Genomic DNA, 21,561 nt, shown 5'->3' on the forward strand with positions numbered 1-21,561 from the left:
TATGCACTTAAAATAATAATTATATAAATATATATATATATATATATATATATATATATATATATTTAAAAGTGCATAAGTTGCCTGGATACACTCACACAAAATAAAAAATATTTTGTATTGTGTGTGTGTGTATTTTATATATAATTATTTTATTTAAAATTGTAAATATATACATATATAACGAGAGTCTTAAAATTCAAGAGCAATGAGATTTAGAATCATTTCAATATTCTAACACGTCATTTCAACTTTGATTTTACAGTAGCTAGACAGATGCTTGCATTAGCAACATAATTGTGTTTGATATGAACATACCACTAGCACTGATTAGTCCTTGATTTGATTTGTTCCCTTACTTACTGAACCCACATTTAAGACTTAACAATGGTATAAAATAGGCAATTTTCACCTCCGTCACCAATGTTCAAAAGTGTTAGTGTTAAACAACAAGCTGCAACAACAGCTAGGTACAATCTATTGTAAACTATTAATATAAAGCATGAAAATAGTGAGCAGGTCCCATCTAATGTAACAGCATTTCCTGTGACTGGGAATCATGTAAAGAGGAACCAAAAAAGATGTAGAATTCATCCTCTAAGAAAAGACATCAAACATAAAAAACAGGACAATTCATTCAAGCTTTCCCACATTATAAGCAAACCTCTGCTGTTGCCAGTGTGATCTCACAATCCTCTGTATCCTCCTCCAAACCAGCAGATGATGGAGGAGTGACATAAAGCCAGTGGTGAGGATGCGGATTGCTTATGTGGATTGAACCCGGATCCGGAACTGTCCCTGATGGAGCTGCAGGCGGAACAGCTTACAGTTAGCAATGCGTAGGGCGGCACAGCTTGTCTTGCTCAGATCAGAGGGCATGAGGGGTCTGGTGGGGTGCCAGGTACCCGTGCTTCTGCGGAACTCCCGCACATAGTCAAAACTGGTGCCTGCAGAGGAAACATAAAGAAATGTATATCATGCAGTGAGTATTTTATGCTCTGCTCTACACAAACAGCTTGAAGACACATTTTTTGTCATGTTGTATTATGTGTATTATTATTCCAAAATGGCCATCTGGCTCATTTGAGCAAATCTGTTCAATTTAAACAGCTTGTTTCAATAAACTGGTCACAAAAAAAATTCACCAATTCATTAAACTCATCATTCAGTAGCATTTCCAGAAATCAAACCTTTTAAGTGGCATTTTTGTAGTGAAATACTTAAATACTGCTGTTTATAATTGTTTTTGATTCATTAATGGTTTAAATTTAAAAGTGTATTATATACAGTAATTAGTTGTATAAAGTGCTGTATTTAAACACCCTAATTGAGATGATCATCGACTTTGAGAGAGATAAATACTGGCCCGATTGTACTGATACATAATTAAAAAGTGGTGTTATTTTAATATCATTGTATTAATTTAGCTTTTATAACTATTTTGAATTCGTTTTTATTTTTAGATTTCCATTTTCCATTTAATTTAAGCTATTTTTAGTAATTTTGTTGAGCTTTCTTCTTATTATTCATTAAAAAAAAATCTATAAAGTTTGTTAACTTTTGTTTGTTTTAGTACACGAGGTTTCCTTAGAGATTTTTCTTAATATTTTATTTTTTCAGTTAACATTATTTTTTAAGTAACAACTTTTTTTTATTGTTTTAGTTGACTATAATAAGCCTTCAAAATATTAAAATTTTTATTGTTTTAGTTGACTATAATAAGCCTTCAAAATATATATTCTATATATATTCTATTATACCTTATATTATATAAAATATATCTTAAAATATATACTTTAATGTAGTTTTGTCGTTAATATAGTTAACTATTTAATAAAAATTGTAGCTTGATATTAACTACTAATTCATTAGTGGCTTGTAACATTTCAAATTAGCTGATGCTTTGGTCCAAAATACACACTAGTTGTATCTTGAATGTATAAGTTATCATAGCACAGAATTTTATGACCTTCTCATGGACAGAATTTGAAGATATACGTATAAAAAGACGTTCCTAGACAGAGGATAAAATATGATTATAAGACCTTATCAGCTTACCAGTGTCAAGTTCTCCAACCACATATATACTGGCACCAATGGGAACAGCTCCATAAACAAAAGACGATGTGGCCTGTATGCAGAGGTTCTGGTCATCTAAAAGCACCCACCTGTGAGAAAAGAAAGACATGCATGAACATACACATCACTCTAGTATTGCTCTGTATGAGTGTTGCTTTGAAGAGCTGACCTTTTTAGTTCATCGTGGAAGAACTCAGACTTGCAGATGGTCATCTGACTGGACTCTGGGTTGTCAGCGTCTCTGTTCCTCACACCACCAAATACATAGAGCTCTTGTCCAATCCCACATGCTACCGCGCCAAACCTGAGGAAAACAACTCAGCCACGTTCCCATCAAGGAATAGTGCACAAATAGTTGACAACACAGAATACTTGTCAATTTAGACTTCAGACACAGAGAAACTCTTCATTTAATCATTTTGATATCAAACTAATTCCTAGCAAACATACATAAAACATACCTACTACATTGCACCAGTTGTTTTTTTCCCATCTCTATGAATATTTTATTATTTATAAAAGTTCATCATAAATGTACAGCAAATGACATAAAAGTACTGAAAAATGGTAAAAAGAGTTTTATATAATAAATGTTTATAAAAACAAATGTTTGGGGTCTGTAGGACTTTTAACGGTTTTGAAAGAAGTGTCTTATGATCACCAAGGCTGCATTTATTTGGTCAAAAATACAATAAAAACACTAATATCGTGAAATATTATTTCAATTGAAAATAACTGTTTTCTATTCGAATGTTATAAAATGTCATTTATTCCTGTGATGGCAAAGCTGAATTTTCCAAAGCCATTACTCCAGTTTTCAGTGTCACATGATCCTTCAGAAATCATTCACACCTAATATGTTGATGAATAGAAAATTCTAAAAGTTTTTTTTTTTAATACATATATTTTTCTAACATTGTAAATGTCTGTCTGTCTCTCTCTCTATATATATATATATATAGATATATATTCAAAACTCTTTTATGGAGTTTTTGCCTATTGAAAGTTTTTTATCAGAAAGATTATTTGTCAGCTGAACAATCTAATGAACGCATTGTACTTCTCTTCCTCACATTAAATATGGCACTACCTTGACTAAAGGTGATGATGCACGGGGCAACTTTTTGAGCAATGTGGCCGGGCAATGTTGCAGAGCGATGTTACTTAGGCACTTTCCTATTGAGAATGGGCAACAAATTTCTATCCTGATACTTTTTCGTGGGCCCGGTGTCTCACCTGGTTGCCTGTTGATGGCAACATTGTCCAGCAACATTGCTCAAAAAGTTGCCCCGTGTGTATCATCACCTTAAGGTCTTGAACCAATTGTAAGGAGTCAAGTCTTTTGTGGAAAGTGCTATTTCTGTTGCGTCAGTAGTTAGCACCGATGCAGTGTGTCCCAAATCAGTTTCAGGAGGTTTCATGGCAGTTAGGATGAAGGCAGCCAGGCAGCTCATTAGATTGTGTAACAGAGCTATGGACAAAACTATACTTCATACAAGACAAGAACACTAAGAAGAATGACTATTTATGTTCCTCCAGATGGTGATCAATTGTTTCCAGTTACATGGGTTAGACTGATAGGTCCCTTGACTACTATTATTCAAAAGACACACCCGTAAGGCATCACAGATCGCAGGGTGTGTCTCAGTTCTCATAGCTGTTAGAGACTTATGAAGATGTGCTGCCTTTGCCTTAAAATGTAATCTGTTTAACTTTTGACATTTCTCTGCGTCGTAGGCAGGATGTGAAAAAGCATTCTCTAAATTCACACCTACAAAGAGCATAACGCTTTGAGCATCCAGTATTTGTGGTTTGAATGCATGGGGCCAAGTTATGCTGAATGATGTTTCTGCTGTTCCCATTATCAAATAATAATGTAACCTCTTTCACACCTATTCTGTGGAAACCTGGTTACCTAAATGTAATAAAATTACATCACCATCTTTTAAAGTTAAAATGTTATGAAACAAATTGCAAGGGCACACTGACGCATTTTCCCGATGTTATATAAAAATACAGACCCTTACACAAAATGTTGGTAATATAGGCCTGTCCAAACAGCTAAAAAATCATCCCGAGTAATCCATCTAACGTCAGTCCATCAGTCTTGTGAAGTGAAGAGCTGCGTGTTTGTAAGAAGCAAATCCATCATTAAGGTGTTCTATCTTTAAACGGTGATTAATCTGTGCATATTTCTGTCCTGATTCAGACAGGACCACTTTTTCACCGGAGAAAGCAATATTATGGATAGAGGACTCAAATTTTAGCCTGAGGCAACGGTTTGACATTAAAAATGTCTTAATGATGGACTTGTTTATTACAAACACGCAGCTTGCACATTACCTACATTACTTGTGGATTATTGTGATGTTTTTCATGTATTGTGGACTCTCATACTGACGGCACCCATTCACTGCAGAGGATCCATTGGTGAGCAAGGGATGTAATGCTAAATTTCTCCAAATCTGTTCCGATGAAGAAACAAACTCATCTACATCTTGGATGGACTGAGGGTGAGTAAGTTTTCAGCAAATCTTCATTTTTGGGTGAACTATTTATTTAACTTATTGATTGTGCACAGAATTATTGCCATATTATATCAACAAGCGAATAGGTGAGTGTTTGTAAATTGCTTTGAATAGAATCGCCTGCTAAATGAATAAACGTCCATTTACACACTTTACCTCCTTTCCTTAAGAGGGCAGACTGTTGTCCACTGCTGGGTTTTGGGGTCATAGCTCTCCACAGAGTCATAAATCTTCCCGTACGATCCTCCACCCATCACATACAGTCTCTTTTTCATGGTGGCACAGCAACCAAACTGAAGAAGTGTGAGAAGCATGAGAGCATTGCAGTGAAAGTGTGCAGATTTGTACAAAAAAAAGAAGAGCTAAATCTCACTTTGCGAACTGTGGTCATTTTTGGTCGTGTTCTCCAAACACTGCAATGGGGGTCAAACACCTCCATCGTGAGGAGGACCTCAGTGTCTTCATTCTCTCCACCCAAAACATAGATCATCCCATCCAACACTGCAATGGCGAAGTGCTGTCTGGCCTGGAAAGACACAAGAAAATACAGTATCACAATACTGAAACCTAGTGGTTAATGTAAGAACTACACTATAAAGATGAAATTATACAGTATCTACCACTTTCAACCAACTAAAATCAATAAACAAGTTCCTTTATACCAAATTGGTTATTAGCAAATTTGATCTCTAAATATCTATAATAAACTATGATGGTTAATTTAGTTAATAAACTATGAGGGTTAATGTTATTCCAATAGTAGCATTCCCATACACTTGGCAGACGGAATACCGAAAGAGGAATACCTGCATCATCGGTGGGATTTGGGTCCAGGTGTTGGTCTCTGGGTCATATTTCTCTCCACTGCTCAAGACAGTTTTATTCTCATTCATTCCTCCTATTGCAAACAGGTACCCCTCTGATTGGACAGACAGATTATCAGTTAACTACAATTCAGTCATTAAACAATAATAGAACACACAGAAACCCAATAATCCTCAGCATTTTTGGAAATGCTCAGGAGAGCATATGATGGTTTTATATTGCTGTGGGATGTACTAAACTTAAGACAGGATGTGGTTCTACATCTTTTCCAGACCACACGCTAAACAAATAGCAGATTGAAGCAGGATAATTTTTAAGCTATGGATTTGCTTTCATTTGTATTAGACAAATGTCTGAAAATAAAGAATAAGTGTCAGAGTTTTTTTTTTAATGTTTTTTTGTTATGTGCTCACCAAAACGGCATTTATTTAATTTGAAACACAATAAAAATGGCAATATAGTGAAATATTATTTTTATTCAATTTAAAATACCTGATTTCTATTTTAGTATATTTCACATCATAATTTATTCCTGTGAACTTTCATCAGCCACTCTTCAGTGTCACATGATCCTTCAGAAATCATTCTAATATGCTGATTTGTTGCTCTAAAAATCTTTCTTATTATTAATGTTAAAAACAGTTGTGCTGCATAATATTAGTTTTTTGGTGGAGACCATGATACATTTTTTGAATCGAAAATTTGAAATATAGATATTTTGTAACATTAGTTTACTCTCACTTCTGATTAATTGAATACATTCCTATGGAATGAAAATATTAATTTCTTAAAACAAACAAAAAAAAAAAAAAACGAACTGTCCCCATACTTTTGAACAGTAGTGGAGATCACTGGAATTGTTTATAATTGTGGAAATGATGCATAATGCATGAGCCTTACAGTTCAAATAATGATAAGACAGATCTAAATGAAAAACAGAGGAATGTGAGCTGTACTCCCTAACATCTTTTGTTTAAACATCAGCATCAAAACAATGCTGAGACAGCACAAACCTGCTGACACAACCCCGTGGCCAACACGCCTCTCATTCATTGGCTTCAGTTCTATCCAGAGCTGCCTGTCTCGGTCGTAAAGCGGACACATGCATCGCGCTGCTGCCATTGGCCTCCGAGAGCTGCATTGGAAACACGCAGGAATTCAGGGCAATATTAAAAAAACACAGTAAAATCGAATCTTGCATAATCTAGTTAGTTTTATGTTATGCATGTTTATACTCACGTCCTCTCCTCACCCCCTACAGTGACGATACACTCAGAGTAGCCGCGGGGTTTAAACGCAGCGAGGAGCGCCTCCCCATGCTGCATTGCTCCTCCTAGCGACTCCATACAACAATTCCGTATCACTTCCCTCATCAGGGAGTCTCCGAGCATCTGCTCCTGGAGGTAGCTCTGGTCCAGGCCTTGAACCCACACGGCAGACATCACCTCTTTCATATGGACCTGGAAGAAAGGTATCCTATTTAAAAAGGACTGATGTAAATATCAGCTCAAATAAATATAAATAAATAAATAAATAAAGAAATAAATCAGTAAGTAAGTTTTGGTTTGAAAGAAATGAAAGATTTTGTTTTTTTTCAAATAAATGTTCTTTCGAACATTCTATTCTTCAAAAATGTATTTTTAATTGTAAAAATACTGTACAATATTACTGTTTTTACTGTCTTTTTGATCAAATAAATGCAGCTTTGGTAAGCATAGGAGACTTTTTGTAACATTTTAAAAATCTTACTGACCCCTAACTTTTGAGCAGTAGTATTTATTATATTGAATATTTATTATTATAATTTTTGCTAATATTTTGAATTAGATTTTTATATATTCTGTTTTAACATAATTTTTTTAATTATACATATAGTTTTTTGTCATTTTTGTTTATTTGTTTTAGTTTAGCTTTAGTTATTTTAGTACTTCAAGTTAAACAAAACTTCATCAAAATATGAGACTAGCTGAAATGAAAGCTGACCTTTTTTTTTTGCATTTTATTTTACTTTCAGTCAAAGTTTATTTTATTTCAAGCAACTAAAATGTTTTGGTTTGATGGTTTGTTTTGATTAACAATAGTAACTCAGATTAAATAACTGAATTACAAAATTAATTAAATAACTGTTTATGTTTGATGTTTTTCTATGGCTGTGCATATGGAACCCTTGCGAAACATTTGTTTCACTCACTCTCCGAGCTTCAATGTCATGGGCGATCCAGCGGACCACGGCCTCCAGAACGTGCTTTTCATTCCCTACGTTGAGCTTCTCCATAGACAGGAGCTCACACAGGCGATCGGGCAGCTGCTCCAGGAACTCCTCTGTATTGGCCACGTCACGAAAATGAGTCTGCAGGTACTCGGTGGCCACATGGTAGACGTGGTGCAGGCAGTAATGCAAAGAGAAGACCCGAATACCGATGCAGTTCTCTGCAGTTATGCAGCTCTCCAGAAACTGACAGCACAGAGATTTGAGATCAGTGAGGAGCAGAAGATCAGCAGCCTGAACCACATCCTGGATGGTGTCTTCACTCAGGGTAATCTAGAAACCAGAGTGCCAAAGAGAATAGTTTTGTTTGGCCCACTCTACAAACAGTCAACTATAAAAGCATTGTAATTATGACAATGGAAACCCAATAGTTTGTGACATACATTCATAATTCATATCCAGTTTTCCCACACATTTTGACCAATTTTTTTTACTATTACTTTTCCATAATCTTTCCAACTGTTTGTTGCAGTGATGCAGCTCTCCAGGAACTGACAGCACAGGGATTTGAGATCAGTGAGGAGCAGAAGATCAGCAGCCTGAACCACATCCTGGATGGTGTCTTCACTCAGGGTAATCTAGAAACCAGAGTGCCAAAGAGAATAGTTTTGTTTGGCCCACTCTACAAACAGTCAACTATAAAAGCATTGTAATTATGACAATGGAAACCCAATAGTTTGTGACATACATTCATAATTCATATCCAGTTTTCCCACACATTTTGACCAATTTTTTTTACTATTACTTTTCCATAATCTTTCCAACTGTTTGTAATTATAAATGAATATAATGGAATCAATTGTAATGGATAATGACTTTTTAAAAATCATTTTATACAGACTGCACTCACAGAAAGAAATCTGCAATTAAATATTTTATTTTTAAATTTATTGATAAATATTTTATAATTCCATTACTTTTCTGGGCCTGAAAACCTTAATTGTAAAAGTCAAGGTTTTCCATAACTGAGGGAAACATTTATGTAGTATCTGTTAGTAATATAATTACCTCCCCACTGAAAATGTACTCCAAAATCTGCCTCATGGTCGTGACAGAGATTCCTTGCAACTCGATTTTGTATACAGATCCATCCTCCTTTGGTGGGTTGTAATTTAATTTGGTCCTGGAAACATGAATAACATGAGTTTGCATTCACTGTGGAGCTAATAAATGGACTGACCTAATATCATTGTTAGGAGAATTGTTATATAAAATGCACGGCAAAGGTTCTACAAATTTGGGATTTTCCGTTTCAGCTGATTTAAGATGTGCAAGGATCTGTTTGGTGATCAGGTTTTTAGTTTAGAGTACTGCACACCATTTCTTTCTTTCCTTTTTTTTTTTTAAATTTTGCAACAGAATCTTCAACTGACCAAAAAATGCTGGACTTGTCTCTACAAGCAGTTGAACCAATAAGGGCAAAAGTGCCTCTTTCATTGCAGTGATTCAATCAAGTGGACTTGGATTATGATGTGTGAAGACATGCCACGCTAGATATCAATGACGCCAAAATACCAGTGTTTTCTGTTTGCTGTTGCTTATTGTGAAAACTTGAATATTAAGCATGAAAGAGAATTGAGATCTGTGGAATCATTGAGTTCTCAGTGAACGTTTGTGAATAACAGTTGAGAACCCAGATAAATGAATCAGTGAATTAAATGTGAAAAGCGATTCAGGGATTTGAATGAGTATTGCAAATTGCAGCAATTTTTTCTTTGAAAAGATTTGCTTCAAATGAATAGTCCATGAATCAAATTGTTTGTAAATCTCACAATTCATAGAAGTGTTTTTGTTAATATTTTGAATTAGATTTTATTTGTATATTTTCTGTTTCCATTTTAATTTTGGTTAAAGTTTTAGTAATTTTATTGTGTTTTATCATTTGTATTAATTTTTTAAAATAATTTTTAATGTCTATATTTTTTTAATTAAGTTTTAGTTGTAGTTATTTTAGTACTTAAACTAAACAAAAAGAAGAAATGTTGTAGTTAATGTTGTATGTAGCTAAAATCGTTATGTTTTATTTTATTTTATTTCAGTTCATGTTTATTTTATTTTAAGTAATGATCTTTTTCAGTGGTTTTAGTTTTCGTTTATTAATTGAATATTAGAGCATCCATAAACTCACAGTCGTTTTGGTTTCCTTTTGTTTTTTGTTTTTTTTACAGAAGGTCACATGAAGGTGTGTAAATGACTTTTCTATTTTTTTTTTTGTGAACTATTCCTTTAATTGACCCAAGCAGCAGGCAAGGTGGGGCTGTTTGGCACACCCATATGACACATTGCTCAAGGGTCTGCTACATGTCTGAGCAAACATACCAGCTCTACTGATCTGATCTCGTTTCATGCAAATGTATCCCATTTTCAAGCTTATTCTCATACCTGATATATGGACTAGCAGCAGCCAGAATGTTTTTCTGAACAGGAATCTGTTCACCATCCAAAACCAGCACTGCATCTTGAAAACAATCATCTTGTCTGAAAGACTGAAGGACCCTTAGAAGCTTTTGGGAGTGTTGAGGGTCTGACACTACTGATCCAGCATCGGCTCCAGCTCTTTTAGGGTCTGACATGCTGTTAGAACAGACAGAGAGATGATCAGACAACACAACAACAACAACAACATGGTTCATGCTTGTCTTACATAAACAGAACCACAGGTTTAACTCATTCAAACTCACTCCAGTGTACTTGAAATACACTTGTTCTTGATGCTCTCTGTAACTTCAGCTTCTCATAATCAGTTGTCTGTGTCAGAGCAGCGCACAATACAGAAAAACAATTTGGCAGGTTAGTGACGCTGCGTGAGGTCACCAGGAAGCGCCTTTTATTTTTCATAATAAAAGTTCATTTTTCCCTCATAATAAAACATGCAGGTGTACGTAGAAATGTTCAAGAAATGGTCATAGAAAATATGGGAATAAAATTATTGCATAAAATATTGTTTAATATTACAGTGAATTATTCGTTTTATAATTTATTTATTTAGGCAATTTTAAGAAACATTTAAGACTATAATCCATATTCATAACATTCAAATAATTTTTAAATATGGATTACTGATAAACATGTTATCATGCAAACAACATATATTTATAATTCATATCTGAAATGCCACATACAGAAATGTGTTTTTAATACATTTTACTACATATGTTTTAATTATATTTAAAAAATTTACATTTTATCCTGTCTTCTCGTGCATATGTCTTATGTGGACAACTCACCTTTTTGGGGGACTTGAATATATTAGTGTCATTGTAAAGCTGCAATATTTGAGAAATCACAGACTTAGAACGACCAACTTCCTTTGCAGTGACTGAAAGGGTCATGATATTGAACCATTTTGCATTCAACCTGTGATAAAACATTCATGGATTTTTTCATTAACTGTTCCCTCCTGGTGGAATGACCTGCCCAAGAACAGGAATCTGTTCACCATCCAAAACCAGCACTGCATCTTGAAAACAATCATCTTGTCTGAAAGACTGAAGGACCCTTAGAAGCTTTTGGGAGTGTTGAGGGTCTGACACTACTGATCCAGCATCGGCTCCAGCTCTTTTAGGGTCTGACATGCTGTTAGAACAGACAGAGAGATGATCAGACAACACAACAACAACAACAACATGGTTCATGCTTGTCTTACATAAACAGAACCACAGGTTTAACTCATTCAAACTCACTCCAGTGTACTTGAAATACACTTGTTCTTGATGCTCTCTGTAACTTCAGCTTCTCATAATCAGTTGTCTGTGTCAGAGCAGCGCACAATACAGAAAAACAATTTGGCAGGTTAGTGACGCTGCGTGAGGTCACCAGGAAGCGCCTTTTATTTTTCATAATAAAAGTTCATTTTTCCCTCATAATAAAACATGCAGGTGTACGTAGAAATGTTCAAGAAATGGTCATAGAAAATATGGGAATAAAATTATTGCATAAAATATTGTTTAATATTACAGTGAATTATTCGTTTTATAATTTATTTATTTAGGCAATTTTAAGAAACATTTAAGACTATAATCCATATTCATAACATTCAAATAATTTTTAAATGCTGTTTTTAAATTGTTTCATGATATTGAACCATTTTGCATTCAACCTGTGATAAAACATTCATGGATTTTTTCATTAACTGTTCCCTCCTGGTGGAATGACCTGCCCAACTCAATCCAAGCAGCAGAGTCCTTAATAATTTTCAAGAAACGGCTGAAAATACATCTCTTTCATCTTTATTTGACCCTCTAACTCTAGCCCTCTCTATTCTATTTCTATTCTAACTACTTGTTTTATTTAAAAAGAAAAGAGCCTTTAACACTAGAATTCTCTATTCTTTCTCTATTTTTTCGAATGATTTTCTTTTTATCTATTATAAATAATGACCTTCTAACACAAGCATTATCTGTTCTTTTTCTGTTCTATTGACTTGTTTTATTTTTATTTCAAAATGAGCCTCTAACACTAGCATTCCCTATTCTCTTTCTATTCTTTCTACTGGATTTCTTTTTATTTATTCTAAAAACAAAACAAGCAAAGAAAAAAAAACCTTGCTACACGTTAGGCCTTCACACACAATCTATCTGAAAAGAAGTGAACGTCTTACTGCTTAAAAAAAAACAAAACATTAAAATATTTATGAACATTCAATTTTTTTCTTGTGCTGCTATATTTGATTTGGAACTCGAGTGTGAAAATGTCTAAAACTTGACACAAATTCGGATGCAATTTCACTGCCTGAAAACCATGTCTTTAACAACTTTAACATTGTGTTTCATCTTGGAATTTCAAATAAATGATCGTAGCACAAGTGAAAGTCAACAAGACTCTTCTTTTTCAGTGTATAAAAATGAACCTAAAACACATGCATAAAGCTATTATACTGCCCGCCAATGCTAGTGCCAGCTACACAAAATATGCATCACATAATAGGACTTTGTCAGTTATGCATGATGCTCAGATTTGTTGGTCTCTGAGTTGTTGTTTTTATAAAAGTGCATTAAGTTACCAAAAATGTGAAGCACATGGCTAATACATTTTAATTGTACTGGTTGAAGGGGATGTCATTTGAACATTAATATTGTATTTTAAATGCAATTTTCTTAGCATCATTTATAAATGATGATATCCCATAAAGGGTTAAGTTTTGTATACTGTGCTTCAGAAAACAATTAATTTATGAAATATGCTTAAAAAACTGCCCTTCTACTCCTGTTAGGAATAGTTCAAATAGGACTAAGCAGTGACCACTGAAATCTAGGAAATTATAGGTTGTTCTCTACTTTTGATCTCCAATGTATTTAATATTTCTCGTGCTCCAAACATGATCCAGCACTGCGTGTGCACACATATTTCATCATGTCTTCTTCAAATGAAATATGTGCAAATAAGGACACTGATACAGCAGTACGTCTGATCATGAAAGTGATGACATGATAGATTATTGTGATGCTCAGCAAACAATAAAACAGACCAAAAATTCAAAGAAGGGTGGACAACAATGTAACTATGCCTTTATTGTTTCTGTGTTAAACTGATGTGTGTTATTTGTTCGGAGACTGTAATGCTGGTAAACATAATGTAAATATTAATAGACCTTTTAAATGTTCTTCTTTATTTTTCATATATAGCTCTCCAAAGTTATAATGCTGATTTGTTTATATTTCAAGGAATCATTTATCAAAACGTATTTTATTTGTTCATGATAGTTGTTAGTAGTCTCTAATGATAAGATTTCTTGAGTTTGTTATCATTGGGTTATATTTTTAAAACATATCAAGTTGGCCCCTAACCTATTCCCTATTCCTACTCATATTTTAATATTCATTACTCTAAAATGAGTTTGTTGTAGCTCTGTGTTTTATTGGTTGTTTTCTCCCCTTTTCCCACCCACTACACTAACTTACACTTAAAAATGCAGAAAAATCATAACCCCTGTGTGTTTTTATATTCTGTTCTGTTCTATTTTGTTTTATTCCATTCTATATCTTATGCAGAAAAGAATAGTGTCTTGTGAATGTAGCAGAGAAAATGTGAAGTTAATATAGTGAGATTAATAAGCTATTATTTGACAAGCAATATAGAGCATCTCTATATATCCTTACTACAGCATTAACATACTACATGATGATAAAAAGTACTGCAGATTTATATGTATACTCATGGGATTTCCCTTTAGGTAAATGTCACATGTTGATTAATTTCAGTTTTTATTTCAGAGACCAAGATTCATTTATTTGAAACAGCCACTCTTGCACAGGTGTTATGCATTTTAATGAAACATTTATAGGACAGTAAATCCCTCTGTTGCTTAGTCATTAAATGTGTCATCAATCACAGGTTCCTGTCAGGACATTATGGGAGAAGAGGTTTGTCAGAAGGAAGTCTACAGTGGACAAATCTGTCCTTTATGCATGAAAAGAAAGAGAATTAAGCTGACGCATTGACGGGCCAGAGAAAAAACTGAGGACAGGTTTTGATTTATGAGGACTGGTGACCTCAAAGATGTGAATGAGTGAGACAAGGAAGAGGATTGAATTAATCTTTCATTAAGAGAGAGCTATAAGGTGATTTAACACCCTTTTGTGACACTGATCAGCTGTGCCAATTATCGTAAAGAGGGCAGAGCTATTCCCTTTAATTCTGGTGATTCATGCTTATTTCACTGGAATATAAAGAGGAGATTTTAATTAGAGTCTGTAGGATATACCCTTTACCAAGTTTAAACCTTTTATAGTGTATTAAATTGGCCCAGACCTTCTGTGACTTGGCATGTCCTTTGGCACGTAAATTAAAGAGCCTCCCACCATTAGATGGCGCTCACAGAACATACATTTCAGATTTACTGTTATTTCAGCAGTGGTTAACAAACCTCAGTCCATCGGACTTATTATTTGCAGCATTTTATCATCTTTAAAAAGCTTGTGTGTCTGGTTATCCATCTTTTAAAGCAGGGGTGTCCAAACTCAGTCCTGGAGGGCCACTGTCCTGCAGAGTTTAGCTCCAACCAGCCTTAACACACCTGCCTGGAAGTTTCTAGAATCTAGATAATTAATTGAGGTTGGAGCTAAACTGCGCAAGACAGTGGCCCCCCGGGAACAGGATTGGACACCCCTGTTTTAAAGCATGACCAATTCTACATTTAGAGCAGGCATTCAAATCATGCCCTGGAGGGCATACCCAGGGTGTGAACTACGGGGGAGCTAGGGGGAGCTCGGCTCCCCTTAATAAGACATGGGCTCCCCTGAAAATGTGATTTGTGAAATTTTGGGGGGTCTCAAAAAATATTGACAATGTGTTATTTTGACGTGCAATTTCATTTTTGCGTAATGTGATCATCGTGAATTATGTGTAAAATTGCAAAAATATAATTCATTCATGCATGACGGCAATTTAAACCTAATTCACTTCAATAAAGATAACTATACATGCTATTCTTGTCATGAGCATCAAGGTGTGGGGGCACTGCGGTGCAAATTCCACTCATGTTTAGTACATGTTAACTCAAAGATTCGTAGAAAAAATATAAACATTGGACTCTGTGGTCTATTCTGTGTTAAGGTAAGGCATGTTATTCGCAATTATGTGTTGTGGCTGGGTTGTTATAGGTCTGCGATGTCTTAGGCCTAATTGAACGGAGGAATTATGGTATTCTTCTGTAGCCTGACGACGAGTAACTTTAACCGTTGTTCATGTGAACTCAAAGACAGCCGGATACTTTGTTTATAGACTATTTGTGGGTGGCTGTTTGTTGTTTCACCTATCAATTCGTGTCGATAAAGTATAATAGGGTAAATCCTGTATAGTGATTTATCCTATATAGTGCTTGCATAAAGCAAGTAGTGCATACACTTGTAGCTGTTATGTATCTTTGTAAGTCATTGTAAGCCCTCTTTTGAGGCAAGCGCACGAACCCCTCCCCATTATAAAAAAAAAAACAAGTGGGCTCCCCCAAAGTCCACGGTATAGTTCGAACACTGGGCATACCCTAACCCTAACGTACAGGATTGTGGGATATCAAAGGCAGCGAAGGATACAGCTATGCTGCCCAGGGTTGCCAGGTTTTCACAAGAAAACCCGGAGGCAGCATTTTAGAGTTTTCGGATGCAGCCATTGATTAGCATGCTCAGGTGTGTTTGATTAGGGTTAGAGCTAAACGCTGCAGGAAAGTGGATCTCGTGGATTTGAGGATCCCTGATTTAGAGTCTCTCTCACAAGTATCTTGTCTGTCCCTGATTAGTTTGTCTCTTTTAAGCTTTAACCATATATTCATCAATATCATTCTCTTTTATTTACTCTTTAATGTAATGGATATCTATCTTGATAGCTCAAAGACAGGAACATGCAGGCCGTTGAAACCAGAGGAAAAATGCATAGCAAATGCTCATGATGTGTAAGAGCTGTTGGCTCACAGGAACCCAGACTGAGTCTGGCCTGAGTCATGTCTTATTCCCACTCTTTCCCTCAACTTTCTTGTTTCTTTCAACAGTAATATGAATAAAAGGTTTAAAAGGCCATAAAAAGGCAGTAAAGCAACAGTTTTCCTCTTGCCTTTTTATGTTCTATAGTCAGCAAACATTGTGAAGGGTGTGAAGTCTCTACAGCCCATGTTAATGGGCACACAGTGTACTTTCCATCCCTGCATGCCTGTGGCTCTCAAAACCAGTTCTGTGTACTAGGATCTCTTCCACTCATTGGCCTCTTAATTCCGGTCTTTCCAGGTAAAAGATTTATAGTACAAGAAACTCCACATTAAATAATATGGAATGGTTTGATTCTATTTATTTTATGTTGTTTTGATTTTTTCCCCCCAGGTTAAATAGGGCAATGTCTAACACAGGGGTCTCCAACCCTGCTTCTGGTGAGCTACTGTCCTGCAAATTTCAGCTCCAACCCCAATCAAACGCACCTGAACCAGCTAATCAAGGTGTTACCTGATAATTACAGACAGGTGTGCTGGAACTGAAGTATGCAGGGCAGTAGCTCTTCAGGAGCAGGGTTGGAAATCCCTGGTCTAACAAGTGGGAAAAAGAATATAAATAATTTTAAAATAACACTGGTGGTTTCAGGTAACTTTCAGGTGAATATTAAAAAGGTGATTTTCAAAAAAAAAAGAAGGTCTGAACATGAAAGTGATGACACAACAGATTATGGTGTTAGATATAGCAAACAATGGTACAGACCAAAAATTCAAAGAAGGGTGGACAAAAATAACTATGCCTCTATACTTTCTGTGTTAAACTGATGTGTGTTATTTGTTCGGAGACTGTAGTGCTTGTAAACACAGTGAAAATATTAATATACCTTTTAAATGTTCTTCTTCATTTTTCATATAGGCCAATAGCGCTGCAAAGTTATAATGCTGACTTGTTTATACTTCAAAGAATAATTTATCAAAAAGCATTTTAGTTGTTCATGATAGTTGTTAGTAGTCTCTAATGATAAGATTTCTTGAGTTCGTTATCATTGGGTTATATTTTTAAAACATATCAAGATATATTAAGATGGCCCCTAACCCGTTTCCCCCCCTCTCTACTCCTATTCGAAAAAAGTTCTAAAGGTCAAAGTTCAGAGGCTGTGCACATGAAGAATTTGCAGTTAGATTTAAACATTATTAATAATAGACTATTTTTTTTTCTTTAGTCTTATTCAATTGTTCTTTCTGTTCTCAAGTCATACATGTATCATGTATGTATGTATATGTACCAACTTTTGTATGTTTGCACACACTTGGCGAATAAAGCTAGTTCTGATTCTATTTACAATATTTTAAATGATTTAATGGTATTATGTAGTAATTTTAGTCAATGGAAAAAAACATGAATTAATTGATAATATAAATAATTTTAAAATAACATTGGTGGTTTTAGGTTACATTAAGGTCAATATTAAAAGCTTAAAAAATATACAAAAAACAATTCATTACTAATATAAATAATTTTAAAATAACTTTGGTGGTTTCAGGTCACATTAGGGACAACATTAAAAAGTTGTTTTTTGAAAATACCAAAAAAGTCAGAAAAGGTCCAAAGGTCAAAGTTCAGAGGAAGAAGAAGCTATACACATGGTGGCTGCATCCGAAAACACATACCATTTTTATTTTGTAATTCATGACTGCTAAAAGAGTATGTTCTATATAGTATGAATGTGTGTAGTATGAATGAAATTCGGATGTACTACATTCGCCATGTAGTCAATATCACATGACCTACCAGTGTCAGCTGCGTCGCTTCACTGCCATTCACAAATCCTCTCCCATGGCCTCATGGGACAGTAAAGTGTCCATCGTATGCACACTTCAGTAACTGGCCGGAAGAAGTAGGTCATCAGGGTACTTTTTGCCTACTTTGTCATGAGTACTGTGAATTCGGACATACTTTTTTGTCACATTCTGCTTTTCGCCTACTATATAGTAGGGAAGTATGCGATTTTGGATGCAGCCAGTGAGTTTGCAATCAAATATAAATTAATAATTTACTATTTAATTTATTTTAAGTGATTTAATGGTACAATGTATTCATTTTAGTCAATGCAATAGATGTCATATTAGAAAATGAACTGTTTTATGTCACTGGTGTTACAACCATTGCTTTATTCATAAAAACAATAATTTATGATTTGTAATAATGTCAAGAGGTTAACAAATATGTATCCACTTTTATGAGAGGGAACTGAATTCCGCTGAAGTCAACATATTTTCAGAGTGACGTTATCAGTTCAGGGAGTGTAATGTAGGAGTAGAGGAGAACTTTTTGATGAAACTATGTCATTTGCTTGTTTCTCAATAAGTTCAGCACCAGGCCATTGCTCTCAAGTTGATATGCAGCACCTCACGCCTGTCCTTAGCAGTCATTCCTTTAGATAGGGCTGTTTGTGAAATGCTGCTGTAAGCCCAGAGTTATTAGAGTCACTTCATATGGAATCTGATTAGCATCTTTGAGAGTGCCTAATTATTTCTCAAGTGCTATTGTCTGTCTGCATCACTCCCGTTTTGAAACAAAATGAATGAATGGAAAGCAAAGTGAAGGCAAGGTCACAATGTCTTTAAAGGTGGTGTGTGTGTGCCGTGTGGACCGATTCCTCTTTGTTCAGCCTAAAAGACAGAATAAATGTTTGATAATTAGCTGAGCCTGCACTGTCCAGAGTTTTTGAAGCAGAGGACAAACTGACAGAAAGGGAGCAACCTGAAGACATGTCACTGTAAGCATTAGTCTGTCAACCTTTCTTTCTCATTTGTAACAATCATTCTTGGTGAAAGCATGAGCAAAGGTGAGCCTTCAAGTTCCAGATCTGTCTAGGAGGAACAGCAAATTTAGATTCTCACATTAGTCGCCTTTCATATCTCACCATAGTTTTTCCACTTCCCCTCTCTTATTAGGCATTAATGGGTTTTCAATGGAGTTCAATATCCTCAACCCCTTCTTTGACTCATCAGGCTCCACTGCTCATAACCAGCAGAATGAATTACAATTGATTAAACTCATCTTTGTGGGAACCCATTACACATTTAAAAATAATTCACTATTTCCTTTTGTTCTTGAATCAGGCTGGGAAGTTTTCAACATCCCGAAGGAAATTGCCTGACAAAAGAGTGTTTTGTGATTGGGTGGTCAGGAGACAGTGGGTGGTTGGATTGCTCTTTTATGTCTCTCCGCATGAGCAGAAACTTAAAGGGGTCATATGATGTTGCTAAAAAGAACATTATTTTGTGTATTTGGTGTAATGAAATGTTTATGCGGTTTAAGGTTAAAAAAACACATTATTTTGCACATACTGTACATTATTGTTTCTCCTCTATGCCCCGCCTTTCTGAAACGCGTCAATTTTTACAAAGCTCATCGTTCTAAAAAAGCGAGGTGTGCTGTGATTGGCCAGCTATCCAGTGCGTTGTGATTGGCCGAATACCTCAAGCGTGTGACGGAAATGTTACGCCCCTTACCATACTGTGATGCCTGTCAGGCCGGAGCGATGATTCAAAAACATGAAAGCCCATTATAAACGAGGCATTTGTTGCATCCAGTGGGGACATAATTATGGATTATAATGACTTATACTGTCTTTTTACGCATTGCGTTGCATCGCGCCATGTAAACATAAAACCATGTCTGCATTTGTGATCGGAGAAATGACAAACAACAAGCCCTACTCTACACTGCCCAAAAAACTCGCTTTAAATATAAAAAATATAAAACATAAAAACTCTTTAAATATAAAAAACGTACTTACAGTCTTTGAGTCAGAACAGCCGTCATTGTAGTCTACTCTCCCAGGATCAGGAAACGGTCCTCCATAAAATGTGCGCAGAGGCCGGGGGCTTGAGTGAGCGGCGGCCGGTGGGCTTAAGAACAGCGCGGCGAGCAGGCTTGCGGCAACCACATGTGACGACCCCGGGCTGGACTCCGCTTCGTCCACGGTGAAAGTCATTCCAGCGATCCACAGCGCGAAGTTGATGTATTTCCTCAGTGACCAGCACGGATCAGCTCTAGGCATGACGAAGCGGATCGTGAACGTTTGGGCGGCGTTATGCAAATCTTCCCACATAGTGAGGTAGATATGTGGGGGCGTGTTAGAACGAGTCATTTTAGGTAGGTGTGGCTGACTCTGAAATTTTATAAAGAATATCTCTTTGGATTTGAGACTTTTGTCTTTGCAACTTTACAGATCTTCTTTATGCACCAAGAGCTTGTAACACTCCAAAGAGAAAGGAAAAATTGAAATCGCATCATATGACCCCTTTAAAAGTAAATGCTCTGCCTCACACCAACAGGGATTAATATATATATATATGTATATATATATAAACATTAGTTTATCAAGGGAATATTCCTGTTAACTTACATATCAGTAAGCGAGTCAGATCTTGATTCAATCACCGATTCAGTTCAGTTAAAGATTCAAACCGAACTCACCTTTTTGAACAATTCAGTATATGAGTCATTTGTTGGTGAATCGCTCGCTGAATGTTAAAAAATAGATGGGAGGAAAAATATATATTTCAATGCTTTTGCGTTCCCCCAATAATATAAGGAAAGTGGGAGAACTGTATTTCATTAATTTGGCGAGCCTCGTGGTAACGCAATCGTTTTGCTGTGTTTGCTAGAGAACGCAAAGTTTCTCGGGTAACGCATTTTGCGAGAAAACACAAAAGCATTGAAATATATTTTTTCCTCCCATATTATTCACATGTGTAGGCTACCCTAAGTAGCGCCCTATGAATCGGACTACACTTGTCGCGCTGTATGTTTCTGATTCATTAAAAAAGAACCGGCTCATAAGAGTCATATTTGTTCAAGAATGTCGTCATATACGTCGCGTTTAATGATATTTTTGCGTACAGCCCGCGAGGAGAACTCAATAAAAAGACGTTTCTTGCCGTTATGTTGTCATACATGGTCTTACTGGATCACAATTAACACAGCCAGCATAACTCATTCAACTCAGGTAAAATATAATTTCCTTTGTCTTGGCACTGAAGATTCAGCAGCTTGGGAACGATGCGCTGCTGAAATGTGGGGCAGGAAACAGTCATTCGTCTCATTCGTTTCTTTTAGGATTCTTAGGAGACATCTGTGACAAAGTTGATATGAAACATGACTGAGAACACCATTAAGTCAAATGAGCTAAGAAAGAGATCGTGTAGCCTACACCAGGGAAGCAAGCATTTGAAGACTGCCATGTTTGCTCTGTCAGTGGTTGATCTCTATATAGTTCATTCAAATGTGGGATTTGCGAGGACCTACATCAAGTTTGGGTTCACTTTCACATAGTTGCTATCATCCGTAACCTGTAAGATGACTGTACCTAGTTGTTTCCTCTCCTTTCACAGGTTTCCCCTCTTAAGTGCATCGAAGTCAGCGTCGTCTCTAG

General features: G+C 35.7%; 1 protein-coding gene and 1 long non-coding RNA gene across 2 annotated transcripts; both read right to left on the reverse strand.

Annotated features, from left to right (window-relative positions):
* Nucleotides 1-129: 129 nt before the first annotated feature.
* LOC107666225 (gigaxonin-like) lies at nucleotides 130-10,538 on the reverse strand. Its single transcript, XM_016457441.1, has 12 exons — nucleotides 10,383-10,538; nucleotides 10,084-10,275; nucleotides 8,710-8,824; nucleotides 7,624-7,974; nucleotides 6,672-6,892; nucleotides 6,446-6,567; nucleotides 5,414-5,526; nucleotides 4,981-5,133; nucleotides 4,764-4,900; nucleotides 2,249-2,383; nucleotides 2,059-2,168; nucleotides 130-947 (listed from the first exon to the last, which is right to left on the reverse strand). Exons 2-12 carry the CDS (start codon nucleotides 10,272-10,274, stop codon nucleotides 766-768), a joined length of 1,830 nt encoding a protein of 609 aa, XP_016312927.1. The 5' UTR covers nucleotide 10,275; nucleotides 10,383-10,538; the 3' UTR covers nucleotides 130-765.
* A 584-nt stretch (nucleotides 10,539-11,122) lies between these two features.
* Nucleotides 11,123-11,540, reverse strand: LOC107666221 (uncharacterized). The gene is made up of 2 exons (XR_001631647.1): nucleotides 11,385-11,540; nucleotides 11,123-11,277 (listed from the first exon to the last, which is right to left on the reverse strand). It is a non-coding gene; the product is annotated as an uncharacterized LOC107666221 (long non-coding RNA).
* Between the last annotated feature and the right edge of the window lie 10,021 nt (nucleotides 11,541-21,561).

The sequence above is a fragment of the Sinocyclocheilus anshuiensis genome, unplaced genomic scaffold (assembly GCF_001515605.1).
Source record: "Sinocyclocheilus anshuiensis isolate Anshui unplaced genomic scaffold, SAMN03320099.WGS_v1.1 scaffold1217, whole genome shotgun sequence".
Classification (NCBI taxonomy): Eukaryota; Metazoa; Chordata; class Actinopteri; order Cypriniformes; family Cyprinidae; genus Sinocyclocheilus; species Sinocyclocheilus anshuiensis.